Genomic DNA, 20,287 nt, shown 5'->3' on the forward strand with positions numbered 1-20,287 from the left:
GGTTATCATTTACGCGGTTATCATTTACGTAACAGCTCACTTGGTGTACACAAGAACCCGTTATGAAAACGGTAGATAGTCTAAACAGAGAAATCACGTCTAACAGGAAGTAGAACTTACTGAAGCAGTTTGTCAGGACTTAAATCTTAAAATAATCGGATGGGATACACAAGAAAGCTATCCGCTGCTCTCTTAGGTAAGTTGGTATAGGTATTCAAACGGCCTACATTCGTAGGAGTTCATGAAAGCATTAACTCTTTGAATTCCATGCATATTTGTCAACTAAGTAGCACCGGTCGACTTAACAAACAGTTTGATTTGCAGTTTGCTGATGCTTTGACCTTTCTGAAATAAAACGATGTTGTCATGAACAATGTCTTGTTGAAGTATTTCATACCGACGGACCAGTTTATATCAATCTCCAGTTTTGATCATTGACAAGATTCCTCAAATGCTTTTCAGTGGCCTTTTTTCCGTTAGGCAATTTCGTGATTTACCGAACAAGAGCTACCCGGCCAGTCTATTGTTGCTATATATTTTATTAAGCCTATCTTTTCAGATGTCTCCAAGTTTACTAATTTTTATGTCAATAATTGGTAATAAGAAAAAACGTCAATCCGAAATTTTATCGAAGGGGTAAAAGTAGAGTCGAGAGGCAATTGTGGACAAATTGCTTGACATTCCAGAAGATAATATCATATCAAATGACCATACCATTCAGATAATAATGAGTGGCTACAGTGTGATTGTGCATAAAATACACATTCTCATCCTAAGCAGCAAATATGCTGTAGAAGGCATAAATTGTTAAATGATAAAGTATGTAAGTTACAGACATTGTTACATACTTTTGACTTCTTTTCCAGTCTTGTTTGTGGTTCCTGTCACAAGGCAGCTGTTCTTGAATGGGAATGGTCCTGTCCAGACAACCTCAGCTATTGATATAAGTAAAGGATTTTCATTTGAATTTAGGACTTGCAGTTCTGGAAGGTTATTGTATCAGGGCAATAGCACCTCCTATTTTGAAGTGACTTTAACATCAACAAACATAACTAGCTTTAGCAGTTTGGTTTTCTCTTGGAGACATGGAGACCATAAAGAACATTACATTCTTCAAAGCTATTTCTCATTGGATAGAAACAGTCAGGTAGCTGTGAATTTTATAGTAAGAATTGGCCAAGCACCTGTTTTTAGAGTGTCAAGTCCTATAGATGTAAATAAAACAATTTCAAATTACTCATCTTTAATGAGAATAAAGGATTCTGGTCCACTTTTACTTGGACCAAATGGGTACACTGGCTGTTTGTTTGATGGAAAAGGAGTAAATTTGTCTGCTGCCTTGAACCTTTCAAAGTTTCAGTCTAACTGTCCTTGGGCGGATGGATTCCCCTGTGCTGAAAAAGGTTGGTTGTAAGATTACAAGATTTTTTTATTTCATTTTTTAACATCAAGATTTACAATGCTGTACAAGAAAAACCTGGTGCATGGTGGGAATTGAAACTGTTTTTGGGGTGCCATCCCAAGGGGAATACAACTGTTTGACATTTGAAGCAGAAAAAAGCTCAGATAGTCCTATTACAGAGTTATAACAGGTTAATACAATTATCACATAGTTTATTGAATTTATTTCCTTAAAATTTGTAAGGTATGAATGATAATTTTATCAAATTGTGAAGTGGACACTATTGTAACAATAAGTTTTAGGGCCTTTTTTATTCAATTTTATTGTGCAGAATTACATTATTATGTTACTTGGAGATCAAGGTGCTTACAGTCAATTATGTTATTAATGTCATAATCCATAAGTGATGAATTATTACCTCATACATTTCAAAATTTTAGTTTGTCCTTCTGGCTTTGCTGGTCAGTATTGCAATAAAAATATCAATGAATGTGGCTCACATCCATGTCATTCGTTTGCAACCTGTATTGATGGGATTAATAGCTACAAATGTATCTGTGGACCACAATGGACTGGACCAACATGTGCAACATTCCTTGGCTCTTTATGTAGTCCATCGCCTTGTAAAAATGGTGGAGTTTGTCAAGAGTCATATGATAGGAATAACTACTCTTGTATTTGCCCGAAAGGATACACTGGTAGAAACTGTGAAAACATTTCTTATCCATGCACCACCAATCCATGTTTAAATGGGGGTCATTGCTACAACTGGACAATGCCTGGTGCTGTTTTTGAGTACAATTGTTCTTGTATGCAAGGTGAGTCTGAATTCAGTTGCACACCAATAAGAACGTTGACTCACTCCTGTAAGCATTTGTGCCCTGTTTACACTGTAGCTAACAGTCTTAGTGCCTGGGAAATTTTGCACTGACGGATATGGTTTCATTGTAGAAAAGAGCCAGTGCCGTCAGAAACCAGGGGGCTGTGGGGGCTGGGGGGCTGCCCCTAATAATTGCCAAACTGTATTATATTTCCTTTATGACAGTGTAACAGGGCCCTTGCCACGAATTTGAAAGTGGGGGGGGGAGGGGGGTGCAAGGCTAAAAAGGTAGAGGGTCAAGGCTTCTTACACCTTTACTGCAGCTTTAAAGCTACTTTATTTGCAAAAAAGTGGGGGGCAATGGCCACCCTGTCTTCCCCCCTGGTGGCACGGGCCCTGTGTACTGAATAGGAGCAAAAGAATGGCAGCCCTCCAATATAAATTTCGTTCCGAGGGCACTGAGAGCTATGTACTTTTTCTCTTTGCCTGCCCTTTGCCTGCCCGACCACTTGATTTTAGATATAATATCCATCTGAAGAAAATCCACCAATCTATCTATGTAATGGAAAAATTTGAATTTGTTGACATTGCATACAGTATTACGCTTTATAAGCTATATCATTTAACAACTGCATGAGGAATTTGATTAAAGTCATCAACAGCCTTCTGCCTGCAGATTTTCATTTAAAGAGTTAGGATGTATTAGTAAAAATTGTATCAAAGAGTGCTTTTTCCAGGTAACCAAAAACATCAAAGTTGGCTGCTTTTTAATTTTTAGCAGTGGTGTTAGTGAGGAGAAAAGCTTCCACCAAAAACTGGCTGAAAGCAAATTTCTCGAACTTGAATCGAAACGAAACTGAGGGGTAATTAAGTTTCTACGGTGCAGGAAAGTTTTCATCTACTTAAGTTGACAAACTCGTACGCTTTAGTACCAAGCTTTACAGCAAATTTTGTGTGAATAAGAAGTTGTCCCGTACCGTATAAACGGGACCTCAAGCTGTAGTGCCTAGAGTTTGATAATTTCAGACAGGCTGGCTAAAATTGAATTTCCAGGGGTTTTCAGATAAAACAGGATTTGTACTAAAAGTGTAAGAGATTTCCATGGAGTGATCTTTCCCTCGGTCTAGTTAGTATCTTTACACATAAAAATTGGAAAGCTTATCTTTGACGTCTCAATTTCCATATAAAAATACAATAATATCCCGCGATTAACTTTCTTTAACTGCAACGTTTTTGGCATTACCCTTTAACCTTCCTCAAAAACGTTCGAACCCTCGATAAGTCCCTCGATTGCCGGTTAGCTTGGGTCATGTTCATTGTTTCCTTGAATGCTCGAAACATTGAGATTTTATTGTAATTGTAGTTTTTTCCCTATTCACTTTCTGTATATTTAAGATAATTTAATTTGGTTTCCAGGCTTTAAAGGTATTCATTGCGAATTGAATATTGATGACTGTTCCAGCCATCCATGCCATAGAGGGGTTTGCATTGATGGGATTAACAACTTCACTTGCAATTGTTCTGGAAGTGGATTCAAAGGCAGTCGCTGCGCAGACGACATTAACGAGTGCATTACCGCAATGCCTTGTAGAAATAATGGAACGTGCAAGAACACCTATGGTGGATTCGAATGCAGCTGTAAAACAGGTTACACTGGTGAGGGCTGTCTACTTAGTTTTCCTTTAGCTTTTTTCATGATACAATCTACGAAGCAACTAACGCAACACGTTTTTTATGTTTATTCATACACTAAAGTCAGCAGTTCGAAATAAATGTGCTAAAAGTGTGTGTTTTGCAATAAATTTCTTGGACAACTATCTTTGTTATTTCCATGGCTCCTATGTTACTCGCTGGTTGCTCGATTTACAAATACTTCTTTGGAGATATTTAAGGGTCAAAGTATAACCTAAGCAGTTGCTAATTGATGGTGATGTCTCTTTATTTGAAAGGGAATGTTCATGTCACAATCAAAATTAGCGATACCAAAGTGGTAACTGGGCAGAAGGGCGATAAACACCGGAAAGTTTCAAATTTTTGAATGACCACAAAGACGCATCAGTGTAGTTAAATACTACTGATAGTATTGTGCTTTCGTAATTTCAGGTCACGTTTGTGAATCTGATGTCCATGAGTGCAAGAATTCTCCTTGCTTAAACAACGGAACGTGCCAGGAGAGGGTTGGTCACTACCAGTGTGACTGTCCGCCAGGATACACCGGACAGAACTGTGAAACTAATGTAAACGAGTGTAAAGGCGTCAGTTGTGGAAATGGAACTTGTGTTGACCTTATAAATGGTTATTCTTGTGGCTGCCTTGCTGGTTATACTGGAAAACAGTAAGTGCTCCAAGAAAAAAATAACAATATTTATACTTAGGTGCTTTTGGATCTTTCGTGCGTAGTATGCTTGTATAGTCGTAAAAAATTGTAGGTTGAATTTTAGGATCTTCATTTTTCTCGCTGCTTCTTTTGCAGCTGTGAAACCAATATAAATGACTGTATCAGCAGCCCTTGCTTGAACAACGGAACATGTATTGATCAAGTCAATGGATACCAATGTCAGTGTCTTGGTGCATTCAATGGCACACATTGTGAAATATGGAATGACTTATGCAGAACTTCCCAGTGTCTAAACAAAGCAATATGCATCCCCAAGAATGATACAGTGGCTGGATTTGAATGCAATTGTACTGGAACAGGGCACGCAGGTCCACTCTGTCAATTTGTTCCTGGTTTGTGCTATCCTGTGAATCCCTGCAAACACGGAAAGTGTAATGATTTTGGCTCGTTTTATAACTGTACGTGTGATAGTGGTTACGAAGGGGTCAATTGTTCTATGGATATAAATGAGTGTGTTGCATCTCCATGTCAGTACTCCAGTACTTGCCATAATACCCACGGATCGTATTATTGCACGTGTACACCATACAGTACTGGAAAAAACTGCGAGACTGATGTTGTGAAATGTACACCAGCTTGTCAAAACGGAGGTGTCTGTCAAAATTGGATAGGAATAAGAGATGTTTGCCTCTGCCCTGGTGGTTGGATGGGTAAGTAATGCTTGTTCAAAGAAACGTTAAAGGCATTGTTTGCCGAAGACCTTGTCTTAATTATATTGTAAATGTTTGAATATTTTTGTTTAAGTCATTGTTTCTATCAGAATCACTATATCTTAGATGGTAGATGTTCCAGATAAAGGACAAAACACAGCTGCTATGCTTCCTCAAAAATCTCTTGCGTATTTCAGATTTAGCAAGAAAGTCAAATTGTTTCTCAAACTCGTTAGAAGACGAGCTTGAAAACCTGATAATAAAAGTATTCCTTTGAAACATACAATGTAAACACCAGATATGACCTCATTGGTTCGGGCTAGGTGGGCCTTTGGATACTATTGCTATTGAATTCAAAACTTAATGCTAAGAACTCTTCATTTGTTTAACGCTCTTCTCCATATATCAAGAAGGAAATATTTCAAAATTGACTCTTCTTCTATGAAGGAAATGCCTGCGAGCGGCGAATTGATTACTGCGCTACCGACAAACCGTTCTGTGGAAATGGAAGTTGCAGTAACTACTACTCTAACAGTGAAAACTATGCAGTATGCATTTGCAACGAAGGCTATACTGGGAGTAACTGCACCATTGATCTTAATGAATGTGCCCTTGGCTATTGCAAAAACAGTCTGTCTTGTAAGAATAGCGTTGGCAGTTATAGCTGTTCATGTAGTCCTGGCTATGGAGGCAAGAACTGCTCTGGGAATATCAATGAATGTGCCAGTGGTCCGTGCAGAAACAATGGTACATGTGTGGATGAGGTTAATGGGTACCGTTGTCACTGTAGGTATGGCTTCAATGGTAGCAACTGTCAAAATGACATCGATTGGTGCCTGAGCAGCCCATGCACCAATAATGCCAGCTGTACAGATGGCATCGAGACATACAACTGCACTTGCCCCAAGGGTTTTATTGGCAGGAACTGTGAAATTGATATCAATGAATGCAGATCGAATCCGTGCCTTTTTGGAGGGACCTGTATCGAAAGATCGAACCTTACTGCTCTTGCTATCAATGGAAAATTAACAAATGATTTGAAGAATAGCTATGCAAACAGGTATGAGCATATTGCTTTATTGCAATCCTACATTTACCTTTGACTATTACTGTATTCCGGAGTACCATGTGTTGTGTCATCTTACATATTGTTTTATTAAAATTGCCCATGCACATAAAATCAATGAAGTCATAATGTCTTTATTTATTCGGTTAGTGAGGTTGGGGTGGTAAAGTAGTGTCTAATTACATCGCGTCTTTTTCCTACAATAAGTTTTATTACCAGGCTAGTCCTTTGTTCGGACATGCCAACGTTAGATAAGAAACCCGTTCTCTAAGTATACGGGCTCCACCTTAACAAAATCCGTATAGCTTTCAGCACAGATGCTTAACCCCTAAGTGTTACCTCTACTCCTTACCAACCTCAGGTTATAATCTTTAGCCCCATGCATCATCTACCCTCGACCCTTTCGGTATAATAGTTTCCGTCCCATTTCTCTCACAACAGAGAGTTTTTCTTTTGCTGATCCAGCAGGAATGTGTTGTTAACTTCAGTTACTGAAGATGCAAAGCAGGAATGAAAAAGTCTTCAACAAAGTTGCAATGAAAGGAATTAACTTTCATCTCTATTTGAATTAACTGGCATTTTAGGACATTACTGCAATTCACCCCGTTTTCTGTTTTTAGCCAATTCTCCCAAAAAATACCAAGAGGAAGCACCTGTTTTCTACTCACCTAGCGCATTTTATTGTGACTTGCACCTTCAGTTTTGTTTAAAAAGGGGGGTGTGTGCAATTATTTGAACTGGTGATAATTGGATGAAAGTGCCCTTTCCATAAAATTTAATGGTCAGTTCGCCTATAAGAATCTGTGGCAGTTTTCTGAAATTTAGAAGCACTTCTAGATGGTGTCAGGTTAAGAAACTATTTTCTTTCATCAATATAGATTTTTATTGCTCTAATGCCAATTAAGGTCGACCGTATGTCTTATATTGTAAATGCCGACACTACATAGGAAAAGTATTGGAGTTTCACTGTCTACAACTTACATATGACCATATACACAAACATTTGTAATGGTAATAGGAAATTCACCTACAATTTGTGCTTTCCTTTTAGAACTAAATTATTTTTATTCTGAGCACCTTCACTTTTTTATAAGAACAATTTTATAAAAACACGAGCCTCAAAACTGGTCAAAAGTTAAGAACAAATTAAGAACAAGCTGAGGCTGAGCTGCTGCAAAATGCAATTATGAACAACGTTATTTCTCAAAATCGAGGATTTTTAGCGATGTGTGGGTGCTTTTTCGGTGAATATTCAAATTTTTCAGCAAATTAAGGCTGTTTCACTCACTTTGTTGGCAAATGAGGCCTGCACACCTCTTTAGAGCGAAAAAGCTAGCAATAGCTCTGCTTACACCCTCTTAATTTAAGAACAAATTAAGAACAATCCAGCCTCAGATTTTCGAAAAAATTAAGAATAATCAGCCTGAACTTAAATTTACTGGTTCTTATAAAAAAAAGAGTGTACACCCTAAAGAGTGTCCTGATCACTATTTTTAACCCATTACAGCTTCTTTCTGAGGTAAAGTGATACAATTATTTTAGTCACCTACTTAATTACCTTTCGACAGTACTTTTTGTCCCTTAATGTAATCATTCAAAGGTTGGTATAAGGATGGCCTTCTATCGGTCCAAAAGAGGACAGGATTGCAGAGCTGGTCATGGCAGTCCAGAGTTTCTTTTATTGTTTTCTTTTGTTTCAAACGCTGAGAAAAAATTCTAGGAATTTAGTCGTTGGGTACTACTAAACAACAAAAGTGGAGGGGATTCCAACCAGGCTAATATTTGACATTCAGTCAGTGTAGTATTGGAGGAGTGACGGTTTCGCAAATTCGGTTGATTTCTGTCACGACTGCTTACATGCTACACGGTTGTCAGGAGCTTAGAACGGATTTTGAACACGAGAGTTGGTTCTTGAGAATGGTTTATGGAAGCGGATATAACGAAAACGAAAGATTATATGAAATACGTTTTTTCGTTTGTTGAAAGTGACCTCTCAGTAAAACAAATTCCGGGGTTTATTGAAACTGGTGCTGTTGCTGACGGAGAATTGGAATAATGAGTTGATTAGGTAACATCAGAATCAGTTTTAATCATTAACGAGAAGAAGCGGGTTGAAAGATAGCACAAGATGAAGGCCATGTTATCACCAAATAGCAACGCACGGAAATACCCAGTCAAAGGTTTAAAGATTCTTACATTGCAGCTTCTAGTTTGGTAGGTATTGATTCTATTTTGGATCCAATTCGGTCAATCCCGTTATTAAAAGGAATAGATAATGACTTTTAACTTGACTTGTGCTTCGCTATTTATGGTGGCCTACGGAAACGCGGTAATACTAACAGGAGACAAACAAATCGTTCTTATAACGGGACTTGGTTTATGTCTTATCTCAGCCAGATGTTTCTGTCAACTCTAACAGCTTGGAACCTTGTTATCGTGAATTACCGCAGTTTAATCTTGGAGAGTTTCAGGTTGTGATGTTTTTTATAGATGCTTGAAATTTGGCTTAAAAATTGTCTACATTTTAGTGATTTTAAGCATTTTTGCTTGCTCCTTCCAACCTTATATTTTGAGTCGTACACCTACTTTGGTAAACAACGATGCAGAATATGAGGTGGTTTTATACGTGGCCTATTTTACGGTTGATTAGAGATCCCAGAACTTTCCTCTCTCGTACGTTGTGTGGTTGGTTTTCTAATTACGATGAAAGAGTGGATAATTCGCACCATAGATTTTGAATTGGTTCTTAACGAAGCATGCAGGCGGTTTTTACATCGGGAAATCATCAGTGCTTTTGGCGTCAGTTTTTAGGCCCTCGACCGGTTGTTTTCAACAGGGAAGTATTATGAAACAGTGATGACGTAACATGTTTCTGTTGAAAACAATATATTTAGCAGGTTTCCAATAGCAGGGAAGTTTGATGATTCATATTTTATTGAAATCAGTGGAATGTTTAGCAGGTCGTTGTCTCGATTTATGCGGTTTGTTTGATTTGCGTTTCTTTTTTGAATCACAGAAATGTCAAACCACGGGAATGACCTTTGCTTCCACTGCGCCTCCGTGTTTCTGCTTTGCGAGACCGCAGTCTGTCATGGGTCATAGAGTTTCAGTAACACGGTGGAAGAATATTATTATGGGTTTCCAAGATACTTTTTCTGACGAATTTTTTCGAGAAAATTTCGACTTAAAAAATTTTTTATGTTTTCTGACATCGGTACAAAAAAATTGACAAAGAACCTAGATTTCCGAAAAATCATGGCAGAATTTAATTAAGTGACATTTTATTTGCAGGGAAAACATGACTAAGTATAGCTTGGCTCTCATATCCAGAGACACATTTATAAAAAAGGCCATCAAAAATGTGCTACATATGCCAGTTACCAAAGCGAATCCCAATGAAAATCTGGATAATCTTTGTCTGTAAATCAAAGGGGTTCATAAATGTGTTTATATGGTGTTGTTCCATCGACTGATTATTATTATATGGTTAAAGTAACTGATAATTACCTTTATATCAAATTCCATTGTCTCTTCCTATTCTTGGTCATGTAGGTAGTTTAATTAGTCATTTTCACACCTTTTGTTGTTATTATTTCCTTGATAGGAAGTTATTTACAGAAACCATTCTAGGAATCAGTTGTGGCTCTGATAAAGAAAAGAAGCATTAAGTTGGAGGGTGGAAACTGTTGGAATTAAAAAAAAATTGTCTGGAAGCTATAAAAAAGGCATTTTGTAATTTTCTGGAGGATTTTGTTATTTGTTTGAGGCTTTCTTAATAGATCATTTCAGAGTTCATGATGCCATCATGAAATTCAGTTGTTTGATAGGTAGTTGAAATGACTCAGGTGGGGCAGCATAGCAAAAAATTAATGATGGACAGAGGCTGATGTTTTCCCATTTATTTGGTCATGAAACCTCTTTAGAATAGGGGGAAATACCTTGATTAACAATGGACCTTGTTTGAGCTACAGAAGAATTTAAAAATCTTGATCATGTAGGCTACCATTGTATTTCTTGCAGCTTTCATGTCTCTTGAGTCATGGTGCCATCCATGAACTCTAAGATGACCTTTCCTCTTTACCCCATCAAAAGTTCACAAGCAACTCCATACTGGGTTTTCATTTCATCTTTTGGAAGAACTTTTTGTGAAGTGTCTTCAGATCTCCCATTTGTCAGCCACTTTACTTGGGCAACATTGTTTGAAGTAGGAAATACTTGATAACCCCATTCTTTTCAAACTATATTTATACTTCATTGATGTTATTTTTGTTTAGGCTTTGTGCTGTGTAATCTTAACAGTAAACATTTATCATAAAGCATTTTGTAGCTTCTTCATTTACTTTTTTTAATTTTTTTCAGGCATGGGTACATTTGCTTATGCAAGCCAGGCTTTATGGGAGTCAATTGTGCTACTAATGTAAATGAATGTCAGCCTAATCCTTGCCAAAACAATGCAACATGCACAGACCTTGTTAATGCCTATAACTGCACATGCCAGCCTGGATACACAGGTAAGTCTTCACATTATATCACAGGCTGTATGGAGTGAACTGTATCTTATTTTAACCCTGTAAACCTTTTTATCAACCAGGTGTTATGATGTAACAGAAAATACTTTAGTTTCTTAGTAATTGGCTTTTCTAATTAACTCTCTTTTGGTTAATATTATAATACAATTTTTTCATGTGAATACTATAAGTTGTTTTAAAAAGTGTAGTGTAGAGATATTATTGAGAGCAACCATTAAACTTTAATTCTGCCTTTGTAAACCAGAATGTCTGCTTCTTCTTCTTCTTCTTCTTGTTCTTCTTCCTCTTTTCTTCTGTTTCATCTTTTTTTGTCTGTTTCATCTCCTTTTTTTCTTCTGTTTCATCTTCCTCTTTTTCTTCTTACTCTGTATCTTTTTTCTCAGCTTTTTTTCTTTAGTTCTTTATTTTTGTTCCAGTTCCTGTGTTTCTTTTTCTACCTCTTCTTTTCTTCTTTTTCTCCAGACAGATAACATATGATCTGCTTTGCCTTGACATATTATGAAATGAGTGGATTCCTTCTATATTCATGAAATCTTTTCCTGTCTGCAGCATTGTAAATCCCTTGATTGTGCCTACTGTAGTGGTTTTTGAATGATTTTCCACCTTTATCAATATTAGATGCATTTAAATAAAATTTTTGTTAGATTAAGTGTAGGTGTTTAAACTAACAATCCAAATTGGGATGCATTAACATCAAACAACATACCTACAGATGGCTTTGGCAAAGATGGTTTGGCTATACTTTCCAATGCTTTCGTTGTCCTGAAAAGGAGCTGCTTTGAGCCTTTTTTACATCTCTTTAAGATTAATTGCACAATTACCTTGGTACTACCCTTAATGCAAAGGAAAATGCAACACTATTAAGATTCAATCACAAGGATTAATATACTGTAAATGCTGTGATCCAAAGGCTTTCAATGTAGGCTGATGCTTTGTGTGATAATGCTGCATACACCCATTTGACACACAAAGCAAATGCAAAAATAACATGTTATTGTAGTGTATGTAATGTAATTTTTACCCTTGTGTGAAAGTTTTTGCCACCTTTTATTCAAGGAAAAAACTGTTCTATAAATATTGACGAATGTGCTTCAAGTCCATGCCAGAACAATGCTACATGTGTGGATCTGGTTAATAGTTATAGCTGCAATTGTAAAGCAAAGTACACAGGTATGAGATGCGAGAATGCAGTCAACCAATGTGTTGTCAAAGACCCCTGTATAAATGGTGGTGTGTGCCACCAAATCGGTACTAACTATAACTGTACTTGCCCTGTTGGTTTTACTGGTAAAAACTGCTCAGTGAATACCACAGTAGAATTTGATGGCAATGCAAACTGGACATTGACTAGCAATGTTAGAAAGATTGATTTTGCATTTAGGACCACGCTCAATAAAGGTTTGCTTGTACAGTTCTTATCAGCAAGTGGAAGCTTATATCTAGGATTAAGTAGCGAGGGTGTGGTTGTAGCAACTGAAACTGGATCAAGCACTGCTTACATCATCAGCACTGTCAGTGATGGCACATGGCATAGTATAACTGTGTTGTTAGACCAGAAATCTATGAATTTTTCCATCGATGGCAAACATTTTCGTCATGCCTCAGGGATCGCAAATATTATCCAATTGCATTTTGGCAAAGCGAATACTTCATCATCAAAAATCAGTGGATCATTTCCTAGCTATGTTGGCTGTGTCCGTGATTTGAAAACTGACGGGAAAGACATGGTACCTGGACAGGACGGTCAGCTGAGCGGGGGAAAGATTGGCACTTGTACATGGAAGAAATTTTGCCAAAAGTCGCCCTGTGTGAATGGTGGAGCATGCTCAGACCAATGGAATAAATACACCTGCAAGTGTAATCGTCGCTTTTTTGGATCTAATTGCGAGAAAGGTAATTTATCTTATTTGCCTGGGTTGCTAAGAGAAACGTTAAGCCCAGGGGTTTTGTCAAGAGTGTTTCACCAACAAGGGAAGGTTGGCTTGACCTTGGCTAACCACCTTCGTCTTCTTGGTTACACCCCCTGTTCATGCTTTTAATGAAGAATTTGTAACCGTGTACATTAAAAAAATGCTTGTAATGGAGATTCACGTTTTTGGCTTGAACCTCTTCTCTAGATGTCATGCCTTAAGACATTATACTAAAATTTATATCTTCACTAAGACACTGGCAAACTTGTATGTATTTTTGTGTGTATTTTTTTCCTGCCATTATTAAAACCTCCCTTGATATTTTATCTAGCTACCATATACCTATTTCGAACAAAATGCAACATTGTGAATTCAGATCAGTCATTGCAGTAAGTATTTGTTGATATTGTTTGTCATCTTTCTCCCCAGTGTACGATGCTTTTACATTTGGTGCAGTTCCTGTCATAAAACCCATCCCGCCGCCTACGTCATCAACAAACACAAGTCGTAGACGTAGATCTGTGTCCAGCCCTGGAGGAAACCAGACCAGTTTCGTCCTGTCTGTCGTTAATACTACCTTCAATTCCGAATCCAAAATTTCCCTGTCATTACGTACTAGGGCATCAAATGGTATACTATTTCTCTTATCAAGTAACAGTCCAAGTTCGCGTACGGGGAGTGTTCAATCCTATCTAACACTGCAAATGATAAATGGTGCCTTGTTTTTCAAATTCGCTCATCAAAGTGAATCGAAATCGCAAAATACAAACCGGTTAGTCAATGATGGCGTTTGGCATGATATTAGTGTCAACAAGCAAAATATAACCGTGGATAATACAGTAATACATTCACAAGGAATCGCCACTGACATGCCAGCTCGATATTTTTACGTCGGAGGGGTGGATAATGCAACGTTCTTCGCAAGTGCATTAGAAACAAGTACCCAGTATAGCGGGTGCTTGCAAGCTATATCATTGAACGGAGCAACGCTGACAGCCAGTCCGGTTAGTGGTGGCGGTTCAACACACAATGTTAGCAGTAGTAATGCTCAGGCAGGCTGCAATGGGACAGATGTGTGTGGTAACAACCCATGCAATAATGGTGGCAACTGCACAGATCACTGGAATGCATATAGTTGTACGTGTCCAAAGGGTTATTCTGGTGACACCTGCTCTCTTTCCGGTTGCTCGGTTAGAAATCCATGCCCGAAGGATTCGATGTGTTTTGATCTATCTTCAAGAAATGTAACGTGTAAGTATAAAGATCAACTTTTTAAGAAATTCTGTCTTTTTTATGTAACAGATTTTAAATTAAAATGGGATATTGATTTGGTGACATAAAAACTTCAATTTGGGGACGTATCATTTTATGGTATAGATTTAATTCTCGCTAAGAACAATAAATTTTTTCAAATGATTTTACAAGTTTTCTCTACTTCTGCCTATGCAACAGAAACATATCAAGAAAGATGGCAAATAAATATCAAAATATAATATAACTTTTGTGAAATGTACTTGTATAGTTTTATGCCAGTCCAGCTATTGGTTACCTTGAACCTGGTATTGGTAACACAAAAACATAGCAACAAGCAATCCATTCTCAAGTTATGAATTACCAACATAGTTTCATATAAAGAGATCAGCCACCTCGTTCTTGCAGATCTAAAAGTTTATCTAAAACCTGTGATTCTGGCAGCATTTACTGGTAAACCCAGATTGTGCAAAAAACTACAATGGCGACATGTTTCGGATTATTGGTAAAGCCCGATCGTCGTTCCATCTAGCAGTTTTGGAATCTATCTACATAAGCACGAAAAACCGCGGTTCATTTTCACCCTAGGACTCCATTGGTAACATTCTCTATAGGCAAGCGGCACTGATTGGGCAACCTCAACAGTCATGTGCTCGGGTTTCTGATCGGTGACTCAAACAACTAAGTATCCAAGCTTTAAATATTGAGCCCCCTAACAGTTCGATTGACGATATTTCTTTTCACTGTTTTCGACCAAAGATAAAGACCAACAACTTTTTACACCAGATGCACAAATAGTAAGATTTTCGCATAAAACGTCCACAACTACATTCTCATGCACAACTAATTTTGTTTTAATTTTTTTTGCATCGACGCTGGCCTTTTGTCCCTTTAATGTACAGCAAATTAATACCCCAAGATTCATTTAGTAACCTAGCTGCTTTGCTCAAAAATTTTTAATTTTTGATAGTGACTCTACCTCACTAATGATTGAAACTAACCACCTTGCTTAAGGTGTGTCGTAGAGTGGATTTGTCTACACTACATGCTTTAAGGAAGGAAGCTGATAAACGGAATTTTTCCAATTCAGGTGTCATTCCAAGAACCTTCAATGGCAGCACCAGTCGAGCAGCCTTTAACAGTTTAAAAGTGGCTAATGCATCGACTTTATCTTTCTCTCTACGAACTCGTAGTTCCACTGCCATAATAATTGGGTCCTACAGCAATAATAGCCATTATGTTGCGATTGGCCTGAATCAAGGCAGGGTTGAGCTTGTATATCGGAATTGGTCAATGTCAACTGAAAGCAGAATTACAGGGGGTGAGTAGACATCTCATTTTGTATCAGGTTTTGTTAGCTTAATATTTCAACATGATGTTTAAAAATCGAGTTACTTCGTCTTGGAGCTGAAAGGCTCTGAATTTGTAGTTATTCAGTATTAGGATAGCAGCAGTTTAGACGCTCAGTCAATGATTTGTCTTTATGATATTGCATATATCAAGTTTTTGGGAAACAATATTTGTTTTTGCCATCTACGAGAAATATCAAGCAATTTTCAAAGCTTTGTGGGAAACAATATCCTTTTTTGCAGTTTTATAGATGTTAGAATGTTGGCATCCTTAATTTAACCCTTGGAACAACAGAGGAGTAGTTAATATTCATATCTGTAAAAAAGAATTCCATAAACGCTTCGGCATTTGTATTTACAAGGGAAAGGGCTTGCGAAAGATAGTAGTTGTTTGAGTCAACTTCAACTGAAATATACCACCTTTGCTTCATATATAGAATCTGCATCACTTTTTGTTTAAAAAATATCTAACTTTACTAAGTTGTTTTAGCATTGGTATAGAAACTTTAGGGTTGATTTTGTCTCCATTAACAGCTAGCATAATGATCATCAAGAGGTATCCCATTTGTACGAAACTCGATGAAGTGCATCTAGACTATTAGATATTTCATTGAATAAGCTAAACAGTATTTCATGGATAACTGTTTTACTATGCTGTTATCAATCTGTTGTAGCACGCAAAGTGAATGATGGGGCTTGGTATCACATTGAATTTAATACGGCAATCTCGACGACGATAGCTATCAACTACACTCTGGATGCTACTAAAAGTGGTAATGTCTTTGGTGAAAATTTCAAGACTTTATTAGACACAAGCGGCATTACAATTGGAAGCATCGCAACATCTTCTCTAACTTCTAAATTTAATAACACCGTTTTCATTGGCTGCTTTGCGAAATTTATGATTGGAAATGAACTGATAAGTATGAACACTTCTGTGAACGTTGGTTTGATTGACGGTTGTCATAGTTCGAATCCCTGTATTCATAAACCCTGTGGTAGTGGCCAGTGCCTTGACACTTTCAACAGCTATAGGTGTGTTTGTCCTCCTTATTATACAGGAGAGAAATGCAATAGTACCCATAATGTCGATTGTGGCTTTAAATCTGATCTGTGTCATCCAAGCTCTACTTGTGTAAATCTGACTTCTGCGCAGCCGCGGGTGTTTAGTATGTCTGGAAATGATATGTTCCGCTGTAATTGTGCTTCCGGTTACGCGGGATATCGGTGTTTCACTCTTGTGAATTTGTGCACGCCAAACCCTTGTGTTAACGGAACATGTGAACCGTTAACTGGTGATTATAATTGTAGATGTACGAGTGGATATGCTGGTAAAAATTGTTCTTTGAATATTGATGAATGCGCGTCGAATCCATGCCAAAACGGAGGGAGCTGTAATGATGGCTTAAATACTTATACATGTACTTGCACGTCTGCTTATGCTGGTGATCGTTGTGACAAAGCAGTTAGTAGCAGTAATAAAAGTAAAGAAATTGGAATGTGGGTCGGCATTGGCATCGCCATCTTAGTTGTTATTATCATTATTGCTGTTATTGCCTTCAAGTACTGTAACAAAGAGCGTGGAATGCAGGGCACCTACAGTCCGAGTAGACAAGAAAAGGGACAGGTTGAGATGGCTTCCATGCCACCTATTCCACCGAAAGAAAGGCTTATCTAATAGAACTCTGCGGCCAAACGTGGTGCAATTGTAGCATTGTTGATCTAGTGCTGTATAGGTCCTGAAAATATATGAAATTCGAAACAGATAAATCATTGACGTTGGATTTCAAAAGGCAAAGTTCATCGGGTGTGAAGCTCTCCTGCATATTCTCAACAATGAAAAGCCCTTTTGGAAACAACCTAGGTTTTTCCATCGAAGGATTTATATGATTTGTAGCGCTCTTTCCAGAGAGATTAAGTTGTATATTATCCTGAATTACTCTGAACCATATATTACTAAACCATATTTACACAAATGGTCGGATTCCATTCATTTAACATCCAGGTAGTTTACAAGATCTATGATTGGCATTTGTAACTGATATTATTTCCGAGGCCTTTTGACGTTTTATCTAAGGGGTAGTTGCCCTGCCTTTGCTTAAGATAATAGAATATTTTTTAACAAAGCTCGAAACCCTTAGAAACAGGGTATGCTGAATTATACCCCCCCCCCGAACAGACGTTATTTTCTGCCTAAAAGTCAACTGCGCTAATAGAAACTTCCTAGCGTTGGTCTGATAATGCCCCCTCCCTAAATTTAATTACAATGGATTAGTGGAAAGCCCGTTCCTTTTTACGTTAAACCTGAAACCCGTTTGAGGCTAAGTCACCTGTCAAGTTTATTGTTACATTTCCCAACTATCATATTACAAATTCAGAATCCCAGTCATATGCAATCACAATGCAATTGAAAATATTTTTTTTCTGATTTTTTTATTCGTAGTATGTATCTTGCCGAAGTGGTGTAATTATTTTCTATTTTGTGCGAATTTCATGCAGTATGCAGTTTCTATGTAAGGATGTATGATATCATGTTACTCTGTTCATTGGAGATTTAGATTTTCATAAAGTTTCTATGCCGACGTGTTTAACCTTTTAAATGAGGCGGCTTTTCTGTCTCCCATTGAAAATTTATGACAGCTAGACTGAAATTTCCTGACAGATTGACTTGCCCCCCGTAATAATGTTTCAGCCCCGACGGTCCCTCCTTCAGCTTCAAGAACCTAGACCCAGGGAATGCGGAAGTGGGGGCTACGGGGGCTTTGGTCCCTCCCCCCACAAATTTCCAAAATATACAGTAACCATACAAAAAATTATCCTGCATTTGTTTTTATCATATTAAGCCTAAATCTCCAAAAAACGTGTTAGCCCCCTCAATCTGTAATATGCTCGGTGGCCCTTGCCTAGACCTCCCATATTCAGAATCCACCTGAACTTTAATTTGAGAGGCCTTGCGACGTGAAATTACATGTTTTTACAGTATAAAAGTAGCAGTCTTGGTTACTGTTTATAGGCTAATTTTGGTAACCCGTTTAAGATCTACAATTATCATTGACATTTGAAGCTTTACAGGAAAAAGTTAAACGGTTTTTCTTTATATATCGTTTTCACAAGATTTTTGAGTATATTATGTTATGAATTGTATTTAATAAAAGAAGGTGTACATAGTTGAACGTTGTAATATCTAGCTGTTTTTGCGAAGTACTAAATAGTAATAGACGTTATTTCTGCAAATTTTTGTGGCGAATCAAATTGAAGGGGCGTTGGCTATTGATTTTATATATGCATTATAGAAAGTTCTCCCGAAGAACTGCAATCATTCGAGTAAAATCCCGCAGATTCAAAACCTTGTTATTGTGAAGTGAAAGGTGCTGGAGTCATTTATGGTCGGTTATTGGAAACATTATGTAGAATTTATTTTGTATTTTTTATCATTCTAAATTTCTCTTCCCATTTTCTAGGAGCTCTTGCTCAGCAAAATGGTAATCAATTTGCATATGTTTTATTAATCTGTCCTGGTTTTCGCATCTAAATACGTTTTTAGTTGCAATATTACGTACAACTGTTTCGATTTAGGAACTTGCTGTGAGGATAATGTATTCCATCTAGTCTAGATATAGTTTTTCTGCTGATCACCTTCTTTCGATGAAGATTTTGAATTGATTTTTACTTAAGATGATCGCTCGATGTGATTATTTCTCTAAGCATTCTCAGTAGACCCTTCTCGCACATAGGCGTTGAATTTTAGGTACGCAAACGTTTGCTAGAAGATGTTTTTTCTTTGCCTTCATGCCTTCTCTCAACTTTTGAATGCAGCGAATGAGATCCTCCCATTCCAAATAAATGCAGTTTGTTGGAATTGCATATTTTTTTAAAGTTGTCAACGGTGCTAGCGAGAACTGTGTTTGAATGAGGGTGGTAAAGGGTATTTCCTGAAACGTTGTATTTTTTTCTCATGAAATGTGAAAGGATAATATTTCATTCCTTGTATTCTGCCATATATTTTTCAACGTGACAGGTGAAATTCTACAATTTTTCCCGCAGCTCGTGAACCTGACCACCGCCTCCCCCTCCCCTCCTTTACAACTCCTTGAAGGTAACAAGTATAATAGCTATAAATATGCCTCATATTAATTTGGTGAATCTGTTCTGTCGGTGTCTATTTTCAATCCAATCAATCTCAAAGTATTGCATATTTTGCATACTAACTGAGAAAATTCGAGAGTAAAACAGCCATGGCAGAACTCGAACAAGGATCTGTGAAAATGTGCTGCATTGCTTTATCAACTGAGTTATCCGGTCAATTCCAAGCCTGCCCAGAACCATTCTACTCACTTAAGTCGGATCCCCCTTCCAAATTCGCAGGGTACCCACGACACACTGAATCTATGGCTGTTTGGACCTCTTTGTTTTGGAGTTCTAGGCTTTTTTCAAAATTAAATTGTTTCTTCGTTTTTTTTCATGTTATAAAAAATGAGTGTGTGGTGACAGGAAGCTACCATTTAGTCATTCGTTCCAAGTTTAGCAGCAAAATAATTTGTAACCAAAATCAATGTACTTTGATCAGAGAGATAGGATAATATCTCTATGGCTTTGACAGTTTCATTTTAAGATTGTACTCATTTCAAAGTAAATCGTTCCGTTATTGTACAAAACGAAAAAAAGAAGCCAGTCTTAATTAGTGTTCGTATTCTTCTTGACTCTTGCTCTCTCATTCAACTCCATTAAACCACTGTCAATAGAAAATGATTTTCTATTAACCTATGTATGATTTAACAAACTACTAACTACTAAAATACATGGTCAGCGGTTTTCCGCCATTATGTCTTTAACAATTCGTCTCCAGTTCTCTCTGTTTCCTGTTATCTCTTGCAAGACTTTTAATGTTTTTTCAGCAGGATTTGCCTCAATG

General features: G+C 37.4%; 1 protein-coding gene across 1 annotated transcript; it reads left to right on the plus strand.

The window, feature by feature from the left end:
• The first annotated feature begins 8 nt into the window (after window positions 1-8).
• On the plus strand, window positions 9-19,144 carry LOC135693339 (uncharacterized). The gene is made up of 12 exons (XM_065211782.2): window positions 9-196; window positions 867-1,403; window positions 1,843-2,220; window positions 3,639-3,878; window positions 4,326-4,557; window positions 4,696-5,270; window positions 5,718-6,330; window positions 10,696-10,847; window positions 11,922-12,758; window positions 13,205-14,026; window positions 15,117-15,347; window positions 16,050-19,144. The coding sequence occupies exons 1-12, from the start codon at window positions 160-162 to the stop codon at window positions 17,051-17,053; spliced, it is 5,658 nt and encodes a 1,885-aa protein (XP_065067854.2). The 5' UTR covers window positions 9-159; the 3' UTR covers window positions 17,054-19,144.
• Window positions 19,145-20,287: the final 1,143 nt, after the last annotated feature.

Source organism: Rhopilema esculentum, chromosome 11 (assembly GCF_057945365.1).
Source record: "Rhopilema esculentum isolate cy_ngs chromosome 11, ASM5794536v1, whole genome shotgun sequence".
NCBI classification, from domain to species: domain Eukaryota; kingdom Metazoa; phylum Cnidaria; class Scyphozoa; order Rhizostomeae; family Rhizostomatidae; genus Rhopilema; species Rhopilema esculentum.